Source organism: Fukomys damarensis, unplaced genomic scaffold, assembly GCF_012274545.1.
Source record: "Fukomys damarensis isolate Sample0158 unplaced genomic scaffold, DMR_v1.0_HiC HiC_scaffold_20, whole genome shotgun sequence".
Lineage (NCBI taxonomy): Eukaryota > Metazoa > Chordata > Mammalia > Rodentia > Bathyergidae > Fukomys > Fukomys damarensis.
Window position 1 is genome coordinate 26,952,591 of NW_022900932.1, and position 24,726 is coordinate 26,977,316.

At 32.1% G+C, this 24,726-nt stretch overlaps 1 protein-coding gene across 2 annotated transcripts in view; it reads left to right on the forward strand.

Annotated features, from left to right (window-relative positions):
• Rtkn2 (rhotekin 2) overlaps positions 1-24,726 on the forward strand; it is a 60,376-nt gene that overhangs the window by 18,713 nt on the left and 16,937 nt on the right. For both annotated transcript variants that reach the window (XM_033766610.1, XM_033766611.1), the window contains exons 3-9: positions 1,140-1,198; positions 4,852-4,905; positions 6,380-6,497; positions 8,917-9,114; positions 15,341-15,435; positions 21,840-21,946; positions 22,848-22,979. In XM_033766610.1, coding sequence (XP_033622501.1) covers positions 1,140-1,198; positions 4,852-4,905; positions 6,380-6,497; positions 8,917-9,114; positions 15,341-15,435; positions 21,840-21,946; positions 22,848-22,979 — 763 coding nt within the window. The remainder of the gene's footprint in view (positions 1-1,139; positions 1,199-4,851; positions 4,906-6,379; positions 6,498-8,916; positions 9,115-15,340; positions 15,436-21,839; positions 21,947-22,847; positions 22,980-24,726) is intronic.

Sequence of the window (24,726 nt, forward strand, 5' to 3'; positions counted from 1 at the left end):
AATATACTTCACCTATAGTACTATGTCTTTAATCCAGTGAAAAAGCAAGGTTATATATTTTATTTTCAAATTTAGTTACATGCATGAAAATAAGTAGCTCTTAATCTGCTTACTGAAAGCAATGAGTTAGTGTCATCTTATTCAGAAAATTAGTTAACTTCCCACTTCAGACTCCCACTCAATCTTTCTCCAGAAACTTGTAGAATCAAATAGTATTCAAATGGAAAGTTTCCATCTTATCACATGTTTGAAATACCTAATTAAATTAGCTGGCAGTTAATTAGCTAACTAAATTGAATAGGGACAAAGAAACACAAAGATACTCATAGAAATATTGCCTTAGAAACAGAATGCTAATCTCTACGTGCAAGTTATTAGGAAATGGGGTATTGGGTAAATATTTAAGGAAGGGAAATTATTTTGATCTAGTAGGAAACATTGACTTTGAAAGCTGTGGGGGGTTGTAATGATGGTATATTCCACAGAATTCTATATTCTGGAGAAAGGTCTTGTGTCTCCAGACTTTCCTTTGAAATTTTTTCTATTGTCATGCATGATATTTTCCTTTCCACATTTGTGTTCTCTCTATGGAGCTTCTCAGTTTCTTTCCCACTTCAGTTAATTTGTTCTTTGCCTTAGTAAATACTTAGTTTTTTGGAATTTGGGAAAAATGAAATATGATATCAACTGCCTATGTTGTATCAATTTTTATATTTTTGATATTCTCTAAGGATAAGTAAGGTATTCTTGAACAGCACATTGCATGTTGGGAAGTACAATAACTTTGAGGGCTCTTTAGTAAACTAGAAATTTAACTTGTAAAATAGTGATTCAAGTTATTACACTTTCAAGAATTTGGACAAATATTGTACATCTTGCTTATAAATGCAGCAAAAGTTTTTCATTGTAAAGAAGCCAGCAGGGAATACAAAATTTATAAGAAAAAAAAATCAAGTGAATGGCTCTATATATTTCTTTTTAATCTAGCTAGCTATTGACATCTTAAAATTTTGAGTCAAATATTTACATTAACTGGAATTCCCTCATAGGTATAGTTTTAATTTGTAAGCATTTATGAAAGACAGTATAATTGCTTATTAGAATAGATCTGTTTTATTTATAAGTTTTTCTTTTGACAGTGATATGAATTTTGAAAATATAGAACGAACAGCCTGTAAAGCAAAGATTGCCATATCAGGTATGTTGTATGTGGATCATATTATATTGCTGAATAAACTCTGAAAAGTAACTAGACTTGGTAAGTTTTGTTTTATTCTCTACTTCTAGACTTTTCATTTTTTCATAACTACCAAAATATTCAAATGGTCTGTTTTGATCATTAATGCTCTACATTGTGTAGATCTTTGCAGTTTGAAAAAAAATGGTTACATATGTTAGGTGATTTTCTCTTCAGTGCAGCCTTGTAAAATGAATAAGATAATTATTCTCAGTTTTTACAGACATAAAGATTAAGTGACTTGCTTGAAGTGGCTGAGCTGTGCTGCAAATCCAAGTCAGTTGACTCTCCATTCCTTTTCTGTTCCACAGGAGTTGAAACCATGTCTGTCTGGTTCATCACTTTAAACCCAGAGTTTACCACAGCACTTGGCACATAGAGCACTGCTCTTTGTCACCTGTAGGGAAAAGACCACACTTTTTTTTCCTAGTTTTCCCTTTTGACCCAATTCTTTTTCTAACCATTTTCTTCCATTTTGCCTATATATAAGCTATTTAGTCAGACATTTTTTCCTTCTCCTGTCAACATACCCTAGACTTCAGATGCTTAATTGGCTTATGAAATAAATATTTTCTTCAGATCTGTTTGCTTATCTATAAAATGACCTGTTATCATTCTAGCTAGAAAGATTTCCTTTCTCTGAAATACTATTACAGCTGGAGACCTTCTACCACTAGATGGCACTTATGCTGTGTAGTCTCAGTTTCTTGAAAGTGTTAAGGAAGCCAAAGACAATGGCCTGGAGATCCCACAGTTGAAATGAACTCAGAGCTGACTTGAGGGTATGCTGTAGTGATGCACCTTCACAAATATCATCCCTTCAGAACATTTTGGAAACAACCATTTGTACCTCCATCAGTCCTTACATAATAACTTTTTTTCCTCTGGCCAAAAGCTATGTCTTAGCCCACTGCTACAGTTCAAGCCCTGTCACTCAAGGAACTGTCTTCCATTTCTAGCTTCCCAACTCATGTCGTAGCTAACAAAAATTATACAGGAAGGTAGACCTGCATTTTATTTAGCACATTATTGGCTAACATCAGAAACTGCCCTGAGCTAAACAAAAAATTCTTCAGAAAAATAAGTGAACTATATAAGTATCTGTTGCTTGTTTTATAGTTATTATATTCATGTTTTCATCTTTCCATTTATAAGACTGACATAAACGTATTTTATATTTCCTTGTATCCTTTGCCCAACATGGTAGTTCTTCACTATGCTTAATACCTATTAACATTAATAAATAAAATATTATACATTTTTAAAAGGGATTTCCTACAAATACTTAAACATAATCCTTTTTCTTCAAATATGGCACCACTTGAGATATATGAGCTATATTAAATTGTTAATGAAGACTCCAAATTCTCGAGTTTCAACATCTATTGTGATTTCATAGTAGTTTATTTACTACTGCAGTTCATGCTATTAGAATTAACTGTATGTTTAGAAGGGACTTAAAAAGCATTTAAAGTAAAAGAAAAAATATTTTTCATGAACACAAATACATAATATATAAAATTGAACTTATTTCTGCATATGTTTCTTTTCAGAAGATAATTTTAAATTAAACTAAGGAACTGAAACTCTCAGAAGATGGAGTACATATGTAATTTCCTTTCATTTTTGTCTGAGCTTAATTATATCTTGTCTGTGTATTTATAAAAACAAAAATAAAAAATTCACCTTAATAAATGCATTTTCATTTGACAGTAGGATGAATATGTGACTTTTATTTTGGCCAAAAGGAATATTTGCAGCAAAATTTCCTAATGTTTTTGAGATTATGTCAATAGCCTCGAGAGACTTGATATTTGCATTTCTGGCTTTCCTTGGTGACCAGATCTTTATACAAAGAATAACTGGTTCATCTTTTTTCTTTCTGCCAAATAACAAATAATAACATTGTGATAATTTTCTCAGGATTCTCATTGATCACTGATTCAATGACTAAATCAAATCACCTCACCACATATATCATTCAGTTTGTTTTTTTTTTTCTCTTTTTTCACTACTGGGGATGAACCTTGCACATGCTAGGCAATCCCTCTACCACTGCACTGCCTTTCAGCCCTCAGTTTTCACCTTTGGACATGATAGATTTGTAAGAACTAATAAAATCAATTTAACCATCTTATTATAGCTCCCTCAGTTTACCATTACATATCAGTGGAAACATAAAAAAAGATAGATAAGAGTACTGTAAACTAAATCTGAGTCCACCATTTACAAGTCCAGAAGGAATTTCTATCATTTAAAGCTGAATTAAGAAAAACAGTTGAGAAATCGTGACTTAACTTTGCTGTCTGAACAGTACCTGATCTCTTGGGGAATAGAGAAGAAACATCCATCATCTTTTGGGGAGCTGATCATAGGTAGGCATGGGAAAGGGCAAGACTGACCCTGGCTGTGGGCACACAGGAGAGGAAGTCAGGGTCTGTGTTTCTCCCTTGACAGTATAAATAGCTAATGCCACCCCAGTAGGGCCAGAACAGCTGTGAACAAGGACAGTTGTGAAATGAAATGAGTCAGCAACTGTGGTCAGGCAAGAAGGGGCTTTTTGACAGGACATCAGCCAAGTCCTAATTATAAAACAATAAAGGCATTCCCCTTAAAATCAAGAATTAAAATAACACTGTATTATTTCATTACAATATAACTCTGTTTTAGAAATTCTCGCAAAAACAATGAGTAAAGGATGAAACTAGTGAAAAGTAATACAAAAATGAATACTCTTTAAAGATAATGGATTACAGACCTATGAAACCAAAGGGAATTTACTGAAACACTATTTGAATTAATAAAGAATTCAGTAAAAAGTGGCATAGTTTAAGATAAATCTATAAACAGCAGTAATCTTTTTAACTATCAAATAACCTAAAAATATAGTAGCACAAAGGTCTACTTTAAAAAAAATTAAATACCTAAGAATAACTTTAATTGTAATGTGAGGATAGATTGTGCTATTCTATGTAAAGACAAAGTGTTATAGTTATTAGCTTTTAAATTTGGATAATTGAACCCAGTACTAATAAAGTATGGGAGGGCAGATTTTGACAAAACAGTTCTGAAATTCTTACAGAGAAATTAGAATAAGGTGCTTTCAGAAAAAAGTATTTCTACACTTGATCTTAGCTAAAAGGCTGAGAAGCGATAAAAAAGTACTTCTAATAGTAAGGTGTATTGTAAAAGTGCAATAGTTCTAATAGTATGGTGTTAGTATTAGGTTATGGTAATAATCAATAAATGATTTAATTAGATCCATAAATGTATACCCAAGGTGCAGACATTTACTGAGAAAGTCTTTACTGTAATGTGAAACTATAAATCAGAAAGAGAAAGATTTGTACCTAGAGCAAAACAATTATTTAATAAGAAGAATATTTATACTTTTACACTATTTCCTAATTTCAAATATATATCCAATAACTTTTTGTTGTTGTGTGGTACTGGAGATTGAACCCAGGGCCTTCTGACTTATTTTCATCCCCGGCCCTTTAAGTAATATATTTTATTTTGGCTTTGGTGGCCAGAATTTATTATGGGATTCAGAGTTCATGTTACTGTAAAATTTACCAAAATTATTACTTGTCATTTTTTTAACCCCTTCATAGATATTCGAATACCACTAATGTGGAAAGACTCTGATCACTTCAGCAATAAAGAGCGTATGTATGATTTTAACTTTTAATTGAAATGTTTTCTTTGGTTAATAATAGATTTGTGATTATTGAGGTAAAGACTTCTTCCACACTGAAATAAATTGATGTCATTTGACAGAATAAGTAGAATCTTGTTGAGCTATTTTCTGATTTTCAGTATAAATATGTTACAATCCTGTGATACTAAGTAAGACAGTCCTTCTCAATTGTAATTGTAAGTTGATAGAACTGGTACGAGTACAGTAAGTAGTGGCCTCAGGGTGGGGAGATGGAAGAAAAATAGGGAAAAATGAAAATGTTTAAGGAATAAAGATAAAAGCAACATTTCTGTTTGACCAGAATTTTGAGATTCTGTATGCTTTGTCATTTTAGATTATTTAATAGGATGTAATAAGGATTTTAAGCTTGATTCAATTTTTTTTTCCTTCAACATTTTATGGCTTTATGTACTCTTCATAAATCTGTGTATTGCTTAGGTCATGGAAATTAATCTCAGATGATTTTTAGCTGTTAGAGGCAAAAGATATGGTAATCCTTTATCTCTTTATTGTGATAGCTTTGTTCTTCATACATTAAAAACTGAATCATATTGAGCATAATTAGTTTTATATGAACAATTTAAAATCAGGTTAGTGTTTGTTATTCAATTAGGAAATATAATTTACAAAGGAATGCATGTGGGAATTAAATAAATCTTTCTGATTTCTATAGAGAATGTTTTTCTAAAGAGCTACATTTTCTCAGTAATGAAGATTTAACTTTTTTATGACTTAATACTTTTTAAAACATCACCAAATTAAAAGTTCCAGCAGCAGCTGTGTTTTTTCCATGACTACTTTCATTCATTCATTCATTCTTTCTATCTACGTACCTTCCTATCTTTGTGGTTTCCTCCTTTGCTTTTAGTTTGGTAGGAAATCTTTTGCTGTTATTAATGTGGCTACTCTTAACTCTTCTAATAACATATTCTTAAATAGAATTGGATACCAAAGTAACAGAAATAATAGTATATGTATATAATAATAAATTTACTGTTAATTGAGATTTAAGTAGTTTTCTAATAATAAAATTTATGACTTTAGTAGTTTCTTTAAACAGAGTCTTATATTTTTAACCTAATTTTTTGGTACTCCTGGTCTAAGGTTGTGTTCTAGTTGAATAAACTATTACTATATCCTGACAAAATGGCCACTATAGCACACACCTGTAATCTCAGCACTTTGGAGGCTGAGTCAGGAGAAATGCTGCAAATCTGGGGTCAGCCTCGGCTACATAGTGAGTTCAAAACTGGCCTGAATTACATAGTGAGACCCTGTCTCAAAAAGAAAAACAAAAAATAACAGACATTATAAAATGCTAAAGGCTACAATGTATAAAAATAAGAATTTCTTAACTATTTAAGGTAAAATTTTTCATTTTAAAGGTTAAGACAATTGGATTTATCATATGTATTATTTAAAGTGTTGCCATTTCTCTCTAGGATCAGAGCGCTATGCCATTTTTTGTTTATTCAAAATGGGAGCTGAAGTTTTTGATACTGACATGGTGATTGTGGATAAAACAATTACAGATATATGTTTTGAAAATGTAACGATATTGTAAGTATCTTTCATCTTAAGAGAATGAAAATAAAGTTCTACTTAAAAAAAAAGAAAGTCTAGTTATTGGGCCTTTGGATTCTTATAGCCTAATTATTTGTTCCTTGGATTCTTTTGAAGTATTAAGATCTTTAAATGTTCAAAATGATTTTGAAAACTACTTTGTTAAAAAAAAACCTTGTTCTTTATTTGCAGTTTTCTGATGTAAAATAAAAATGGAAATTTTCTAATTAGCAAGTATTTGACTCATTGGATAAAAATAATTTTTAAAACTTTTATAAAGATATTTTCATTATTAAAGTGTGAATATAATAGTTTTAATTTATTTTATATTGAGTGAATTTGGTTAGAAAATAGGTCTTCTAGCTGGGCATGGTAGTGCACACCTGTGATCGCAGCACTTGGGAGGCTAAGGCAGGAGGATTGCTGGGAGTTCAAGGACAGCCTGAACACAACATAGTGAGATCCTGTCTCAGAAAAACCAAAGAAAATTGGTCTCTATCTCATATAAGAGATTTAATTACAGAACTGCTAAAATAATAAAATAGCTTTGTTTGTAGGAAAAACACTGGTAAAACTTGGAGGGCGTGTTTTTTTCTCTTATGCTGCATTTCTTGTATGTACTCCAAAACAGTAAAAAAAATCAGTAATCGTCAGGGCTGTGTTTATTGCCCCTGCTCTTTTACAGGCTCATTTTATGTGGTCATAATACAAAACCAGAACTCCTCAGGTAGCCATAGAAATCATTTTTAACTAACATAAGTTCTTCCTGGCTTCTTTCAGAGATTCATTGGCCTAAATCACTGTGGGGTTTGTGTTTCTTTCAGGCTTTCAAAGATACCGTGTTCATATCTAAATGTTAATAGCTACTGAACTATTAAGATAAAACCAATATTACATGTGTTTTTCTATTTTCAGTTATGGAGCTGCATTTGAGATTTCAGAGGACTAGTTTTGCCATTCACAGAGCATTAAAAAGATTATAGCAAAACATATTTTGTGGTTTCTGGTCCAGTGTCCCTTAGTAATTGTATAGTGCAGAAAAGCAAGATGTATTGTTTGGGGTTATTACCAGTAATACAGCATTCTTACAAGCTGTATTGAACTAGAGAAATTTGTTTAGGGACCAAACAAAACAAAACAAAACAAAAATTTCAAATTGTTATATAATTGAGTTTAAAATTTTTTCCTAAGTTATCTAAATATTATTATCAACTATTACCAATGAATTTTTTTCCTGCCAAAATTATTGTATCAGTGGGCTTTTTTTTTCATATCACTTTGCCATTTTTTTTTGTCAGAGAAAGAACAATACAAAGTACTTGGGAAGAGAGCATGTTATTTATAATTTTTTAAAAATTCTGTAGATATTTTAAATTGTTCTAAAAATAACTGCTGACAAATGTTCTAAATGTTTAGAAATGTGTTTTTTGTTATGATTGTTTTTAATAACTATTCAATATTTATGAATCTGTGGTTTCCCTCTAAATATTGACATTTGTTTGTCATTACCAGGAATATTGTATGGTTAGAAGCTGCCAAATAAACTATAAAAATATCTGGAAGTTATTCCTTGGATTTACCAAACCTACAGATTGGCTCTTTAAATCCTAAAAGGTCTATGTTGCGTTTTAATATCTCTGATGCTGACGGCATGTTCTGTCTGTAGGCAACATCTGTCTGTAGGCCGAAGGACCCCTTTTGCAGTCTTGCATTTTTTTTGTTGTTGTTGGTAACACTGCTACAATCTTTTATGCTAGTTTATCATTATTGAAAAGGGATAAAGCTAATCTCAGCATTTCCTACAGTTGCCACATTTCTTCATATTGCTTTAATAAATATGCATCAAGTACCTTTTAGTTCCAGGTACAATGCTAAGCTAAAAATGCAAAGATTACCATGATAGAACATGCCCTCCAGGAGTTCATGCTTTGAACTATATATTGGTTTCATAGGGTTTTTTTTTCCCTATATAACCAAATAGTAAAAATATTGTTTATAATTATTAGGTAAAAAAGTGTGATGTGAAGAGGGCACATGGTGGTGAACTGACTAGTAACTCTAAGAAAAAGAAATGTATACTGAGAGTTCAGAATTTGTTTTGGAGTAGTCATGTTAGGAAAAGGACACTTAAAGGAAAAACGGCACTGACAAAAAAAAAAAAATGACCAAAGTATTTTATTGTTTCTTTAAATCAAATGCCTGCATACATCGATTTAGTTAAGGTTGCCCTTTGTTAAGAAGCTGATAGCTCTGCAAGTTGTAGTGACTTTCTTATGCCATTGCGATACTAAATAAACACAGTTTCTATGTCATATTTTAAATGGTGATTTTGAATGTTATAAAAGCATCAAAATATTTTGTAATTTTATTTTCTGTTGAGTTAAATCTTTAACCTTACAAATACCCTTGTATTTAGTAATGAAGCAGGACCAGACTTTAAAATAAAGGTGGAAGTATATAGTTGCTGTACAGAAGGATCTTCCATAACCAACACACCAAAAAAGCTAGCTAAGAAACTAAAGACATCTATAAGTAAAGCTACTGGAAAGAAAATTAACTCAGTGCTTCAAGAAGAGAATCCTGAAACATGCTTGTTCTTCAATTCTACTGTTTTGTAAGTTTTCTAATATAATATTTATGGTAACACAGTTATACTTGGTGATATTTCACAATATTTTGTGTGTGGAGTACATATTTACATTTTAAGTGGAAAAACATCTTAGAGCAGAAATGGTTGTCTGACATTTACTCAGCTGGAGTATCCTTAATAACTTCCTTTGAAGGTAGGAAGTCAGGTGAGAGTGTTTTTAGTAGTTTGGAATTCCCAATATCTGTCATACAGATGAAGTGTTTTTCTTTGAAATGTGTATGTAAGATTATTTGTTACATATCAGTTTACTAATTGGATTTCTATTCATATACCATGCTATATTTCATAATTTGAATTTTTTATCACAGATAAACCAATATTATCATTATCACACTTAATACAAAATAAGTTTTTAATGTAATCTAATATCTATCCTATATTCAAATTGCACCAATCCTGAAAGTCTTCTTTTGATTTGCTTGTTCAAATTAGAATCAAAGGTCTATAGTGTTACATTTAAGTAAGTTGTCAAAGTCTCTATGATTATATCTTTGTAGTATATCTATATATAAATAAATCTATATCTATATCTACATATCTACAGATATAGATATATATATTGGCATTTTTCTGGTCCCTCTATTTCCTATCAAATCCAAAGGATAATTAGATTGAGACTGTTTTAAGGCAATAATACTCATTATTAGATGCATTCTTATTCTCTCCCATTAGGAGGCATTGTCCTATTTTTAGGTTCAAGTGTTGCCATCCTGATCCATCCAGCATGAAGTTTCCTATCTTTTAATGCTTTCAGCAGCCATTGCTGCTCATTTTTTTTATTTCATTAGAGATTATAATTTGATGGCTTCCTAAATCTGTGCTGCATTTTGGTTCTTCACAAACTGACTAGATACAACTACAGTGCAATTGGTGAAAGCAATGGAGGAAAAACAATACTTGAATCTTTTTGTCTAATACTGGGAGTTGAATGTAGGATCTTTGCACTAAGATGCAAAGATACATTTTTCCTTCCCCACCCCATTTTAAAAGCAAGGTCTGAGTTCTTAAATTGCCTAGGCTGGGCTCTAACTTTCAGTCCTCATGCCTCAGCCTCCCAAAATGCTGGGATTACAGATGTATACCATCTTTCTCTCTCTCTCTCTCTCCTTCCCTCCCTCCCTCCTTCCTTCCTTCCATTTTTTTTTTTTTTTGTGGTATGGGGGATGAACTCGGGACCTTGTGCTTGCAAGGCAGACAGCGGAACCACTGAGCTAAATCCCTGGCCCTAATTCTTGTAATTACCACATTTTTTAATAAGTTGATGCCCTAGCAACTATGGAGGTGAACAGTGTTGTTTTATTTGAACTCTTAACTTTTCATATATTGCTGTTTCATTCTGCTATAGTTATTCTCTTTGATGCCTAAATTGTCCCATTTCTGATCAGGAAAACTTTCAAGATGATTACTGCATTCTTTTGGTACTACTTAATCTTTGATCATTTCTTTGCTGTCTGACGCAATAGGATATCTTCTGTTAATCTTGTATTTTTCTGCCCAGACTTGTTGGAACCACCATTTTTCCAGGAGCCCTTTATTTCCGATACCTTCTTTAAACCTTATGGTTGCTTCTTCACAATTTTATATTTGGAAACCACTTATCAGGATGCATTCCTAGAATTTCTTTTTTTGGTTTTGGGGATCAAATTCAGGTCCTTGCACTTGCAAGTCAGGCAGCAGAACCACTGAGCTAAGTCCCGGCCCTATAGAATTTGGTTTTTTAAGACAGTGAGACTGTCTTAAAGATAGTGAGACTGACCTGGAACTCACTATGTAGCCCCGGCTGGTCTCAAACTCACAGTGATCCTCCTACCTCAGCCTCCCAAGTGCTGGGATTACAGGCACGTGCCACCCCACCCAGCTTTACCAAATTTCTTTACATAACTAGTAGAGTTGGCTCTTTAGTAGATCAGTAATTTTATTTATAATATAAAAAAATGAAGTATTTTAGTTGTAAATGAATAAATAATTAAATGACTTCATGTCAGATGTATTAAATGTAAAATGTAAATTGGCATTCTAGCATAGTGGCTTTTCTTCTGATTTGAATGAGACTCATACTAAGAAATATATGTTAAAACATTACTGAATGCACAGCTACCTAAGGTAGATCACATTCTTAATCCTTACTATTATAGTTATTAGACTTTTTAAATTATAATTTTCAGTTTTTAAAAAATGATATTTTTGAATCATTAAATTGATTTTGTGATCCGTGAATGGGTTTCAGTCCACAGTCTGAAAGTCAGTCATAGAAGATATGTCTTTCCAAAACAAATGTCATTTAAGAGGTGATAGAAAACCTTTCATTTTCTTCTTTGAGATCTAAGACTATCTCAAAAACCATTTTACATTAAGAATCTACCAAGGCTTTGCAGGAATGTACTTTAATTCAATTACAAAATAGACTATTTCTTTTTGATGATTAGATAATTTTTTTCAGGTTGAGACATAGGTTTTAGAACTAAGAGACACCTTAGAAATAATTTCCTAGTTGAACAGTTTCAAAAATTTTTAAAGAGCAGACTTGCTTTAAGAAGTAGCAGGACCATTATACATCTTATCCAACAACAGTGTAACTTGGACACAGAATCCTAGGCCTCAGTTTTTCTCAAGTGCAAGATAAAGATGTTTGGATATAACCATTTCTTTGTAGAAATTTCCTTAGAGAAGTTTCTAGAGTTTCATTTCCACTAATACATGTAAAGGCAATGAATGGAGTTGTAAAAACAGTTTAAAACTTTGTTGTCTGGCAGAGAATACTTAATTTTTTATTCCATCATTAATTATTGGTCTTCCCCCCACCCCTCCCCAGTATGGGAGTTGAACTCAGGACCTTGTACTTGCCAGGCAGGCACAGCACCACTGAGCTAAATCCCCAGTCTTCCATCATCTATTACCTGTGTGACCCAGGCAGATTAATTTACTTTCTGGGACCTTTTTTTTACTTATAAATTGAAAATAATGATGGTGATACAACAATATCTAACTCCATAGGATCTTTATGATGTTCAATAAGATAATTTATGGAGTTGGTTGGTATAAAGTAAGCATTTAATAAATGTAGTTCATACCTTTATTATTACTATTTCTACTGTTACCAGACCTGTGCTCTTTCTAAGTTATTTCTTAGAACTATGTTGAAGTGTTGCAATTTACACAGTTGGTACAGGGTTATAAAACGTTGACTTTTTTTCATTTAATTTTATACTTATAATTTCATGTAGAAGATAATCTAAATTATGTAATAACCTGTATTATTGAGGCCTAGATGTCTTTTTTTTAACTCAGTCTCCCTCTCTGTTTTTTTGGGGGGTACCAGGGATTGAACTCAGGACCTTGTGCTTGCAAGGCAGGCGGTGGAACCACTAAGCTGTCCCTAGCCCTTGATGTATTTTTTGAGAATAATATTATTGTGTATGAAATTCTTTTTAGTAGGGATGGCTTTTGTTTTTTTAGGTTTCATTCCCCTATTTGGATTCATCATTCTTCTTGATAAATCCCCACATACAAATGCCAGTTTTCTTTATAGACATTTCCTATGAGACTTGCATGACATTGGCTTATTTTATATCATTAAAGTTGTACAAAAGATATGGTGAAACTTTTGATACGATTTCACCAACTTATGTCTTCCCAATATCAGCTTTCTGTTGTTCTTCCTGATACTTTCTTAACTATCCACTTTAGCACCAGGATAGGAGTTTGAAAATTATATTAGTAATCGGAATGCATAAGCAATTAATTTTATTTCTTTCATGGTGATCTAATTAAATATTTAAGACTTCTGCTACAGATTTTAGTCTTTAACCAAAATGGGCATTTTAGCCTTTAACCAAATCAGTATTTATCTTTCCTAGTAATGCGACTATGACATGGTACCAAATATAGCTGTTTTTCAGGCTACTATTTAAGTAGTTATTTATTTTTTATACTGCACCGCAAAATGTGTAAACAATTGTGCTATTCGGTAGAAAAAATGTAGCTTGATTGAACTTTTGGGAACTCAACATTAGGGTTGGCTGAGAGGAATGAGTGTAATGTTTTAGAAAAAAAATGTTATCCTGATAAAAATGTTTTAGAAGTGAAGTCATTGTTGATTTTGGTAGCAATGATACTGTGATAAGTAATGGTTTAAAAAATGAAGTAACTTGAAATATAAAGTATTGTTGGATCTGAAGGAAAACAGTGAACATTTTTGGTCATTTTTAGTATGCTTTCTGATGTGATAATTTATTCATTTTATTTGTAGACTTTAGCTTATTGAAATTCCTTTAATGAAATTTTCCCAGAGCCTCTAATAGCTGATTTAACCATTTTATGCTCCTTGATAGCTGTTTGGTACAGTAGTCTTAATTGTGTGAACATATATCTTTTTAAAATAATTTTGTGAAAACTGGTTAAAATTGAGTGTGATTTTTGAAACTCGACAAAATGACTTATTAAATTTTTAAAAACAAGCCACATAGTACATTTTGAATTCAATGGAAGTTATGAAACAAGTGTCCTAACATTTATCTTGAATAAATGAATTATTTATGTTGTTAACTAAGGAATTACTCAACTTCTGCATATAATTAATTTGTTCTTTTGATTATTTTAATTATCTTTGAAATGATTTTTCAGCAGTGAGGTCATGTAGTACATTGAATTCATGGTCAAGTCATGGTTGTTACACTTAGAATTCTTACAGTATTTTAAAAACATTGTCACTATATATTTGTTTTAGTTGAAAAGGTACCTTAACTTACAACTTTTTAAAATAATGCTTAAAGATGTATAGCATAGTAGGACCCTGTTGTTAGCTGCAGGCAAGTCAGTTACATTCTCTCAACTTTACGTTCTTCGTCTGGAAATATGCCCTGCCTACCTGAAGGAGTTGTTTTGAACCTAAAAAAAAAAAATATTGCTTGTCAAAGTGCATTAAACTGCCTATATTTAGTTGTAACATCAATACTTTGGCATATAATTGATTCTTAGGTGAAGTTTTCATCCTACTCACACTTAATTTTATTATTTCATTAGAAAAATGATATAAATTTAAGATATAGAGTCTAACATAGAAAAGTAGTTATTCATAGTTCAAGCACTCTTCACCAAATGCTTTTATAATTTTGAGCTAATATTTTCTGTCCAAGTTTTTAAATACCTAACTCTAGGTGATATTTATATATTCCTAATTATACTGTTCACTCAGCTTTTCTCAGAAGGTTTTACAGAAACTTTAAATGGCCATATCATCCATTAGTTATAGCCTAATTTAACCATTCATAGACAAAGTCATCAATAACTTTTTCATATTGTTATTTTCAGATGTCTCATGCATGAGAAATGGTTAATGTGTTACGTATTTAAGGTAGTTGTGTTAGTAAAAATCATGTTAAGACAGAATAATTTAGACAAGTCATTTGGTCATTACATAATTTTAGCTTACTCTGATGCTACCTCTCCATTCACAGTGCATATGCAGAGTTAATAGCATAGCTTTTTCTTGTGTACATTAATAGCAATATTTTATTTTCCATACATATTGAAATGACTCTTTTTAAAATGAAGACTGTTTAAATGTTTTTGGTCATCAGGGAGAACAATTTACAGTGTCACTCCTAAAAAGAAACAAAACTAAAGTTTCTTTTTTTTGTGCTCTTTTTCTCTTCCACCATTTCAAATATTTTTCTTGCTAGACTTGGCATACATGTAGACAACATATCTAATACCATGACTTCTTCATTTCATGACCTTCTTACCTCCCCTGATGTTAACCTTTCATCCATCTTTTGGTTATATATGAAGGAACATATTGTAATTTATTTTTTGAGGAACCACCATACTGTCCATCATAGCAGCTAAACTCTTTTACATTCCTACTAGTATTATACAGAGGCTCCAATTTCTCCACATTCCTGTTTTCTGTTTTTTGTTGTTGTTTACTTGTTTCGGGGTTTTAGGTTTTTTCTTTTTACTATTAGCCATCAAGATGGTGTGAGGTGATGTCTCATTGTGCTTTGATTTGCATTTCAAATGTTGAGTATGTTTTTATTGGCCTTTTTATGTTTTTGGAGAGATGTCTATTCAAGACCTTTGCCCATTTTTTAACCAGGTTGCTTATTATTTTGTTGTTGAATATCTAAATATTTTATGTAATAGAGAGCATACAAAAATACTTAGCATATGTCTTCTTTCTCACTATTAGTGGTGCAAAGTACCATTTGCTAGCTCACACTACCCTAACCTTGGAAAGTGCTGAGGATAGCTTCAAGACTCATAATCTGTTTATTAATGGAAATGGTAAGTATACTATGTATCTTACTATTATATACATTATATCAGTATACATGTTATGGTAACAGTAACTTTCTAATTTTTTATGTTCCTTTGAAGTAGACATTTGCTGAAGTAATTATAGACATGAATGATTCCCTGGGTTCCTTCAAATATATTTATTCTTTTTCCCTAAAGAAAGTATTTTTGTTTGTGCTGAGATTTGTTTATAAGGCTGATTTATTGAGATAGAAAGGTTTTGGGTATTTGGAGACCTTATCTCTGACTTGAAATTAACTTCACCACTCCTCTAACTGGAAACAAGACTGGTCTCATTTTAAAATATGAAATCAATGAAGAAAGTCCTTCTGTTGGCAGGAGGCAGAGGATATAAAGGAAGGTAGGACTAAATTTATCTTAACTCTTTTTCTCTCTGAATAATTGTGAATGCAGTTTTCCCAAAAGAATGTATAACATAGTGGGAAAAGAGGTTGGGTGCTTAAGCCTTCTAAAACGTGATATGATGACTTTGCCAGATTAGTTTATCTATAATGAAAAATATCAAATAATACAGATAAAGCAGTTTGGAAATGTGATTTAAATTATGTATTCTTATTCATTTTTTAAAGAAATGTATAGCATGTATCATTTTATACTTGTTGTAAATATTGATTGCTCTGTACTAGTGGGTTTAGTGATTTTACAGTAATATTTTTTAAGTTCATAATCACATTAAAAATAAAGAAAAATTTATGAAATGTAAATGTGTAGCTTAACAAATAATTATGCAATGAATATCTGCATAACTACCTCCCTGTCAAGAAATGGAACATTGCCAATGCCATTTTCCTTTAATTATTTGCAAGCTTTTATGATATTTGCTTTTATTTATGCTTTTTGCCACCTGTGTGTTCTTCCCTAAATAATATAATTTAGTTTTTCTTGGTTTGAACTTTATATAGATGGAATCATATCATATTATAACTTCCTAGTGATTTCATTTTTGTTCATCATTATATATATATATTGCTTATGGTATTTCATTGTATGATTATATCACTATTTCTCTTATACTGATTTAGTTATTTTTGGTAATTACAGGGTTCTTCATCTTTCCTATTTCTTGGGTCAGTTTCAGTAGGTTATATTTTCATAGATATATTTCCATTTGATCTAAGTTTGAAGTCTATAAGCCTAAAGTCCTCCTTTATATCTTTATATCTATTGAATTTCTACAGTATTTGTAGCACTGTCTCTCCTTTCTTGTTACTGGCTTTTTGTAACTCTGTTTCTTTTCTTTGAATTTTCATTCTTTTATTATTATCCATTAAGTTTATTGGTACATTTTAGGTATATATTTTTATCACATTCATCATTGGGAATTTGTACCTGTACATGATATGTCTTGATTTTTGTTTTTTCCCCTTATTCTCATTCTTTTAACAGCTCTTTCAATTTTATTATTTACTAATGTGACGTATGGATGCTAATTATTTGTTAGGGATAATGACTATAATGTTTGTATTCTGCATTATTGCAAGAGGTGTGATAAAATCCGTTAGGGTTGTGAACTTTTCTACTGTTGTAACATCTATTTTCACTTCATATAATTTGAGCCTTTGTTATTTGATATGCATTTTTTGCATTGTAATGTAGTGAAGTGTAAAATGTATTTATATATTTGAGATTCCTTGAGCTTTTTAAAATTGTTAACTGATGTGTTTTGTCAATTTGGACAAAAATCTTATTCATCTATTCAGAGAGCCTCTGCTTCATTCTCTTTTCTCTTTCTCTACCCTTTATGCCTTTTAAACCTATGTTTGTTTTTCCTTGTTGTAGCCCCTATGGTCCCAACCTTTTATGAGCTATTTTCCATCTTTCTGTCTCTTTGGTGCTCCTCTGGATATTTTTGACTTGTTTTTTTTCCATTTCCCTAATTTTTTCTGCAGCTGTGTCTGATCTACTACTAAATCTGCCCACCAGAGTAAGTGTGGTTATTTTATTGTCAGTGTCTAATAATTTAGTCATCTATTGTGTTTCTAGTTTTTTGTTTTTTTTTAACTAGTTTGAACTCATGAGGTCTTGATTCCTTCTTACATATCTGATTACTTTGTATGCTTATCAATGTTATTGAAATTTTACAACTAGAACTAAATTGATGTTTCTGGAGTGCACCTGGAGGGACTGTAGGCAGCTCTGAACCCTCAAGCAGCAGGAATCTGAGCACAGGGTTGGTTTACTTCTAGTTCACCACTAGCTTGGTGGTTATTCCTTTGGGATAGTAGTTTATTATAAGAAGAATCTCCAGTTAAACTACTTACATTGCACAGACCCTGGGATTTAATTTTTTTGCTGCTGATCCTGCGGGCTCATTAAATCCTAAAATCAGATTCTCTGTGATTGGTAAATATACTCAGAACAAATATAGTTTCTGTGCTCACTTTACTTTCTGGCTCCCTTCTGTCTTCCAGTTTGTCCTGGTAATTTTTTATAGCCTGGTTACCTCTTTGTTCCTTTTGGGAAAAAAAATTTACAATTTATAGTATTTAGCAGTTTTAGTAGCTCTCAGTGGGAGAAGTGGTCTAATTAATGTGGTCTTCCATCATGCAGAATCTGAAATCTGTAAGAGAATATGCAGATTCCAAGAAGGAATGTTAAACACCAGACTACTTACTTTTATATAATAGTTATATTTCTGGAAGTGTGTGTAAATTAAAATTTTGTAAATTGATTATATTTTGAAAAAAGAAAACGGTATTACAGTGAAACAAGATTTTATAGAAAAAGTCATCTTCTAATTTATTCATTAAGTGTAAGGCTATATGTTATTGCAGTGGATTTTCCTAATGTTATGTACAAATACTGTCAAATACCAGTACTATAAAATTAAATGAAGATACAAGACTTTTTGACAATTATAACTCATTTTTCTTAGTCTTGCTCATTGAATGACATAGCCCAAATGGTATCTTAAGGTTTGTATTTGTCAAGAAATTTTTATGCACTTTATCAAATAATAGAACTACATCATGAAGATTGACTTACATATTACTGAGATGTTTGGTTTCTCCAACCTGTGGTTTTTGTCATCATACTTTTTACCCTTTTTCTTTAGTTCCTCATTTGGAACTATGAATGAGTGAAATAAATTCTTTAAGTAATGAAAAGTCAAACTGCTCTTTCATTTCTTGTTTCAGTTCATCTTGTTCTTCTAGCTCCATTGGTTAGAAAAAAGGGAATTAAGTATTTCATTAATATGTTGCACAAGGACTGAGAGACAAGACTGAAAAATGGAAAGGGTGTGATTTGGGGAGTGAGACAACCCTGAATATGAAATTAAGAGAAACATCTATTATGTGCCAGGCACATAGTGAATATCATGTACACATTATCTTTTTTGATCATCTTAACCCTCTCTTAATGTAGATATTTTTTAAATGAGAAATTGATATTCATATATGTGAGGTGACTAGCCAAGATGCCATATTTGTTATTAGACATATAGAGAAGCTATTATTTTATTCCATAGTGATCCCAACCTATAAATAAACCTGTGTTAGAAGTAATATGATTGCAGGGGTATGGACCAAAGAATTCTGCATCTAGTATAGGACTGCAATTAGAAAGGATTTATTTTCCTTTGCTTGCCATGAAATCTGAACTTATTTTATCAGAGAAATACATTGTCATATGTGGTATTTAGGGTCTAGGTATGTTATTGTTTTTAACAAACATTATGGACTGTTTGGGGACCTAATAATTTCTGATTTTGTTTCTTTAGGAAGTGTTTTCTAATTTAAAAACAACTAACTTACAAATATTTAGAACATAAACCATTTGTAAATCTGAGATTTCCTATATAAATTTCTGATATATTACCCAGGTGCATGCCCCTGTAAAATTTTTATTTCATTTCTTGACTATTTTAGAAGTACCTCTGTTTTAGTTTGCATTTCAAATCATTGCATGTAGTTATGCACTTCTTTCTCTCAGTTCAACCCTTTATTTCTAAAAAGTAGTAGTTTTGACTAAGTATTAATAAAAATTTGAATAATCCTAGGAAATTTGTTGTATATTCTTCTATAGTAGAATTCAGGTAAGTTGTAAAAAACTGAGGTTATTTTACTTTATATTCCTCATGAAGTTGTTCTTTTTCCTTTAACTGATACATTTCATCTTTACTGTCTATGTTTCTACGTATTAAGTGACTTTTTATCAAAAACATGTTTTCCAGAGTTACTAAGTCTTTGAGGCAAATTCTAATTATAGCCATTATGGATACTGCCAATGGAGGTGTAGTAGAAACTTTAAAATAATCTTTTGTGTATGGACCAGTGTGAACTGAAGGCCATATATTGGATTTTATTTGTAATCTGATATATAGGACAAATTATTCTATACTTTCAAGTTTGTGTGTTTTTTGTTTTGTTTTTGGTACTGGGGATCGAACTCGGGTCCTTGCACTTGCGAAGCACTTCTGGAACCACTTAGCTAAATCCCCAGCCCCTATTCTATACTTTCTTTCCATATAAATATGAAAGACATAAATCCACTTTGACACTAGATTGAGAGACTATCATAATGATTTTTTTTAAATGTATAAGTTAAATGTCAAAATCTTTTTTCCCCAAAAAAGACATAGTAGAAAATTGCTTACTTGATGCTTGACAGCCCCTAATATGTTAATACATATTAACCACTAGCAAGTCTTTCAGCTACATCACAACTACCTGAACTCAAGAAACTAATATTAATAGATTACTATATCTAATTCTTAGACCCTACTCAAGTATTACCCATTTTTCCAATAATATGGTGAAATGATCCTCCAGTGCAGAATCATACATTGCATTTAATTATCATATGGCTTTAGTTCCCTACAGTCTAGACCAGTATCGGTCTTTCTTTGACTTTCATGACCTTGACATTTTAATGACATTTTTAATAGTTATTTCATAAAAGATCTCTCCATTTAGATTTGTCTCATGTTCCTTGGGATAAGATTCAGATTATGTATCTTTGGCAGTGATGCTGTTTCCTCATTCCATCCTATCAAGTGGCAAATAATTTTGACTCATCCCATTACATACTAATGATTTGTTAATTTTGATTCCTTGGCTAAGAGGCTGTGTACCAAGCTTCTCTACTGTAAAATTACTCTTTGTTTTCCACTTTGTGGTTAATACATATTTTGTGGTGGAGACGGGGTACTTTGAAACTATGTAAGTATACATTTCTTATTATACTTCCAAATTATGCATTCATATTTTTTCCATTTTTATTCAGTGCATCATCATCTGTTAATATCATTGATTATTTTGAGGTTCAAATTATCCCAAATGCACACCCATTCCAGATGATTTCTGTGTCTTTTTTTATATTATTCTTTGATCACTTTCTTGCTCTATGTCATACCAAAGAATTTCAGCTCATCATGTACTTTCCTTGCCCCATCCCAGAATCAACCATTTCTCCCAGGTCCCTCGTTGCCCTCCTCACCTGATTTAGGGTTCTGACACACTGCATTGTCATCCATTTGTGGGTGGTTTCCTAACTGCTCGCAGTCTCTGATTTGTGTGGCTGGGCTGGCCAACACTTGTGGCCCCTCTTCTTATTCTGCTTGGTTCTGACACCTCACTTCAAGCAGCCACTCTATATGGAGGCCCTCCTCGCTCTGCTGGGGCCCTGATTCCCTGCATCAGGCCGTTCCCCATTTTAGGCTGCCATTTCAGAGGGACACTTCTCAGTCTCCTTGTTCAAGGCAGAGTCCCACACCTTTGGCTGTGCCTTCGTGTCAGTGTCCTGTGAGCCCATTCAGGCTCTGACACATCTTGCTGGGAAACCCTCCTCGTCACCCTCCTTATCTTTCTTGGCTCCAGCATTAATTTCAGGCACATCACAGTGCTTTCCTGAACCCTACACAGATGCTCATCCTGTGGGCTGTCGCTAGTATACTTAGTATTGGAAGGGGAAGAGCAAGGGCCAAAAAGGGTTATTAATTTATCTTAAGTTGTTGGCTGAAATAATATTTTATTTAGAAGACCACTTTGCTAATTTTGATAATGAAAATCAGAGCAAAAGATAGAAGAATTTGACAAACATAAATCACTTTATTAGAGATTACTTATATTCCTTGAGGAATCTCCATTGAGTAATTATGTTTAAGATCAAGTTAAATGAAGATTAAAACATGCATGGCTATTTCAGCTAATAAGTCTATCAGTTTAATATCATGTGCTGTCTAGTTTCTCATATTTGATTTTGGTTATTAAATATGGTACTGGTATTTGAATAGATAAACCTTTATGCAAAAATATAAAAATACGATCTTGTATAAAGTACAAACTTGTGAAAAGAAAATTATAAAATGAATAATGACCTTAAATAAACATATATTTGTAACTTGATTATTTTCTTTCTCTTTTAAATAGAGGAGTCTTCATTTTGGCTTCCCTTGTATGGCAACATGTGCTGCCGATTAGTTGCTCAGCCAGCTTGTATGGCTGAGGATGCATTTGCAGGATTTCTTAATCAGCAGGTTAGCGGACTTTAAATATCCTACAGTTTTAGCTCCAGTTGAGATATTAATGTACAGGCAGTTGTTTGACCTTCAAATACCGAGAACCCTTTTTTAAATGTTAATTTTTAAAATGTTATTAGGAACTGTGGGGAATGCGGGGGTGAGAAGATGGCAAGGGGAAGGATCTGGTGCAGTTTTGATGGCTAGGGAGCTACCTCTGTGTGCTCCTGCTTTCTTATAGCAGAATAATCGGCAACAGAGGCCTCCTTGTGGAAAATGACGTGGCTGTGCAACACCTTTCACATAAAGGACCTTCTGGCAGACAGCTTTTGGCACAGTTTGGGCCTCTGGACTTCCAAAGCTGCCTCTGTGCAACCTACTCTTGATTTATTTATAACCTTAGTTATTTATAGTCAGTAAATAATTAATTGTGGGCTTCAATGAATCAATAGCTTTTCCTAAAAGATTCCATTAAGAGAGAAAATTTGCATTCTTAACAGGTAGTCAACATTTTCTAATGTTCTGAGAACAGTAAGGGAAAATTAAATTTTCAACACTGGGAGTTATTTTTATAATTTTCCTGTCATTTGATGAATTGTTGTGTAATTCTGAGCAGTAATTTTAAACAGGATAGCTTTTCTAAAAATTACATTGATTTATGATTTGTGTATAAGTAATATGGTAACCATTACCTTCATTTTGCTTAATGCTTTCTGAAAATTTCAAACTTTTCATCTCTGATATGAACTTACTCTTGGATTTTAAACAGATAGACTTATTCTGTAGCAAATTAGTGGGTAATTCTATCACATTTTAAAAGTTCTAAACTATAATTTAACTTTGATAACTTAAGTATTGCATTGAATTTGGAGTTGTGGTAATGATTTAAAATTGATAGCTTTTTCCTTCCCCCCCCCAGCAAATGATAGAAGGTTTAAGTATTTGGAGAAGACTGTACTGTGTTTTGAGAGGGGGCAAACTCTGTTGCTTTTATAGTCCAGAAGAAATTGAAGCTAAAATGGAACCAACCTTGATAGTGCCCATTCATAAGGTAAATGAAATGCTGTTTTGAAAGTACAGATAACAATGCTTTCTGATGTTTGTTCTTATCTATGTACTTTTAAAGTTGCCATTTTGTAAAGAAAAGGATTTCTTGTGTACTATTATAGTTTTTCACACCAGAGAAATTATTCGGTATTTCAGTTAAAGAAATCTCTATATGAACATTAAAAATAGGGAACCCTAAAATAAAACTAAAAAGGAAAGTAAAAGAGAAAAGGCAATGATGTAAAATTAAAATAATCCTTAATTCTGAAGATGAAAATGGTCCTTGAACATATTTAAGTTGCTTCATGCTCTTGTAGTCTTATATTATTCTTTTTTTCATTATTTAGAGAATACTTTATTAGTTTCTGTAATCAAACCCATGTAGATATGACCTTACATATTTAATACAGTGCATTACCCCTGTGGAAATGGGAAAAAATTTAACATTTCTAGACCAATATGGCTGTTAATTTCTGTACAATGCCAACTCATCATCCTAATAAGATAATTAATAATGTGAAATAGGAAGTAAAGGGCTAGAGGTGTAGGGAAAGAGGGAAGGGTGGGGGAAAGGTACTAAGGGAGAGGAAAAAAATATGAGAAAATGAAAAAATGGAAATAAAGTGTTTGTAATGGGGAAGGGAGGAGGGGGTGAAGGGAGGACAGGGACAAGGGGAAAAATGAGAACCAAGACCTGTCATGTAAAGGTACAGGATCCCAATAATGAATGTAATGGTATTGTATACCTATATTGTACCAATAAATTCAATTAAAAAAAAGAAACTTGATAAATTGAGATATGACTACTATGTAATTTGAGTCTAGCAGAATCTTTAAAGCTTTACATTTAGAGGGACTATACAAAAGCCTAAGTTAACTCTAGTATCTAGATTTAACCTGTTTAGCTCACATGGCACTCAGTAAATTCTGGTAAGGTGTGCATGGTTTTTGTAGTAATTCAGTTCGTCAATGACAATCTGATCTTCATGAATCGAATCTCCAAGCTATTGTGTAGGTACGAGGTAAGACAGAAAAATACTTGGATGAAGTAGAAAAATTCCTATGAAGCTTCTGTAAATGGGGAGGGGAAGAAGGGCTGAAGGGAAAAGAGAGGAATGAAAAAAAGAATTAAAATGTATTATGTACAAGTACAAATTCCCTATGATGAATGTGGGCACTATGTATGGTAAATATGTACTAATAAAAAAATCAGAAAAAGTTAAACAAAAAAAAAAAGAAAAGGATTTATAAAAACAGGTGAGGTCTTAAAAATAATTTGCTCTTTTCTTCTTTTTTTTTTTTTTTTTCTGCGTTACAGAGCTTATGTTTTAAAGGAAACACTGTATATTTCCTAAGAAGAGTCCATGGTAATGGAACTCCATACTAGTAAATAGGTTTTAAATCAGAGGATGTGACTCCACATTTGCAGTACATTTACCTCTTTAATGAATATATTTTACTAAGAATGATATGAATTTAAATGTTTAGCTCATGTTACACTGATGCTCCTTTTAATTAATATTCAAATGAACCCATGAAAAAACATTCCTGGGCCCAGGGATTAGCTCAGTTGTTCTGCCTCCTGCCTTGCAAGCACAAGGATCCAAGTGCAGTCCCCTGTACCAAAAAAACCAAACCAAAAACATTCCTGAGTATACCTCTTCATTTTTTTTTTATTGAGTTTATTAGTACATTCTAGGTATACAGTACAGTTACATTCATTGCTGGGATCTTGTACCTTTACATGACAG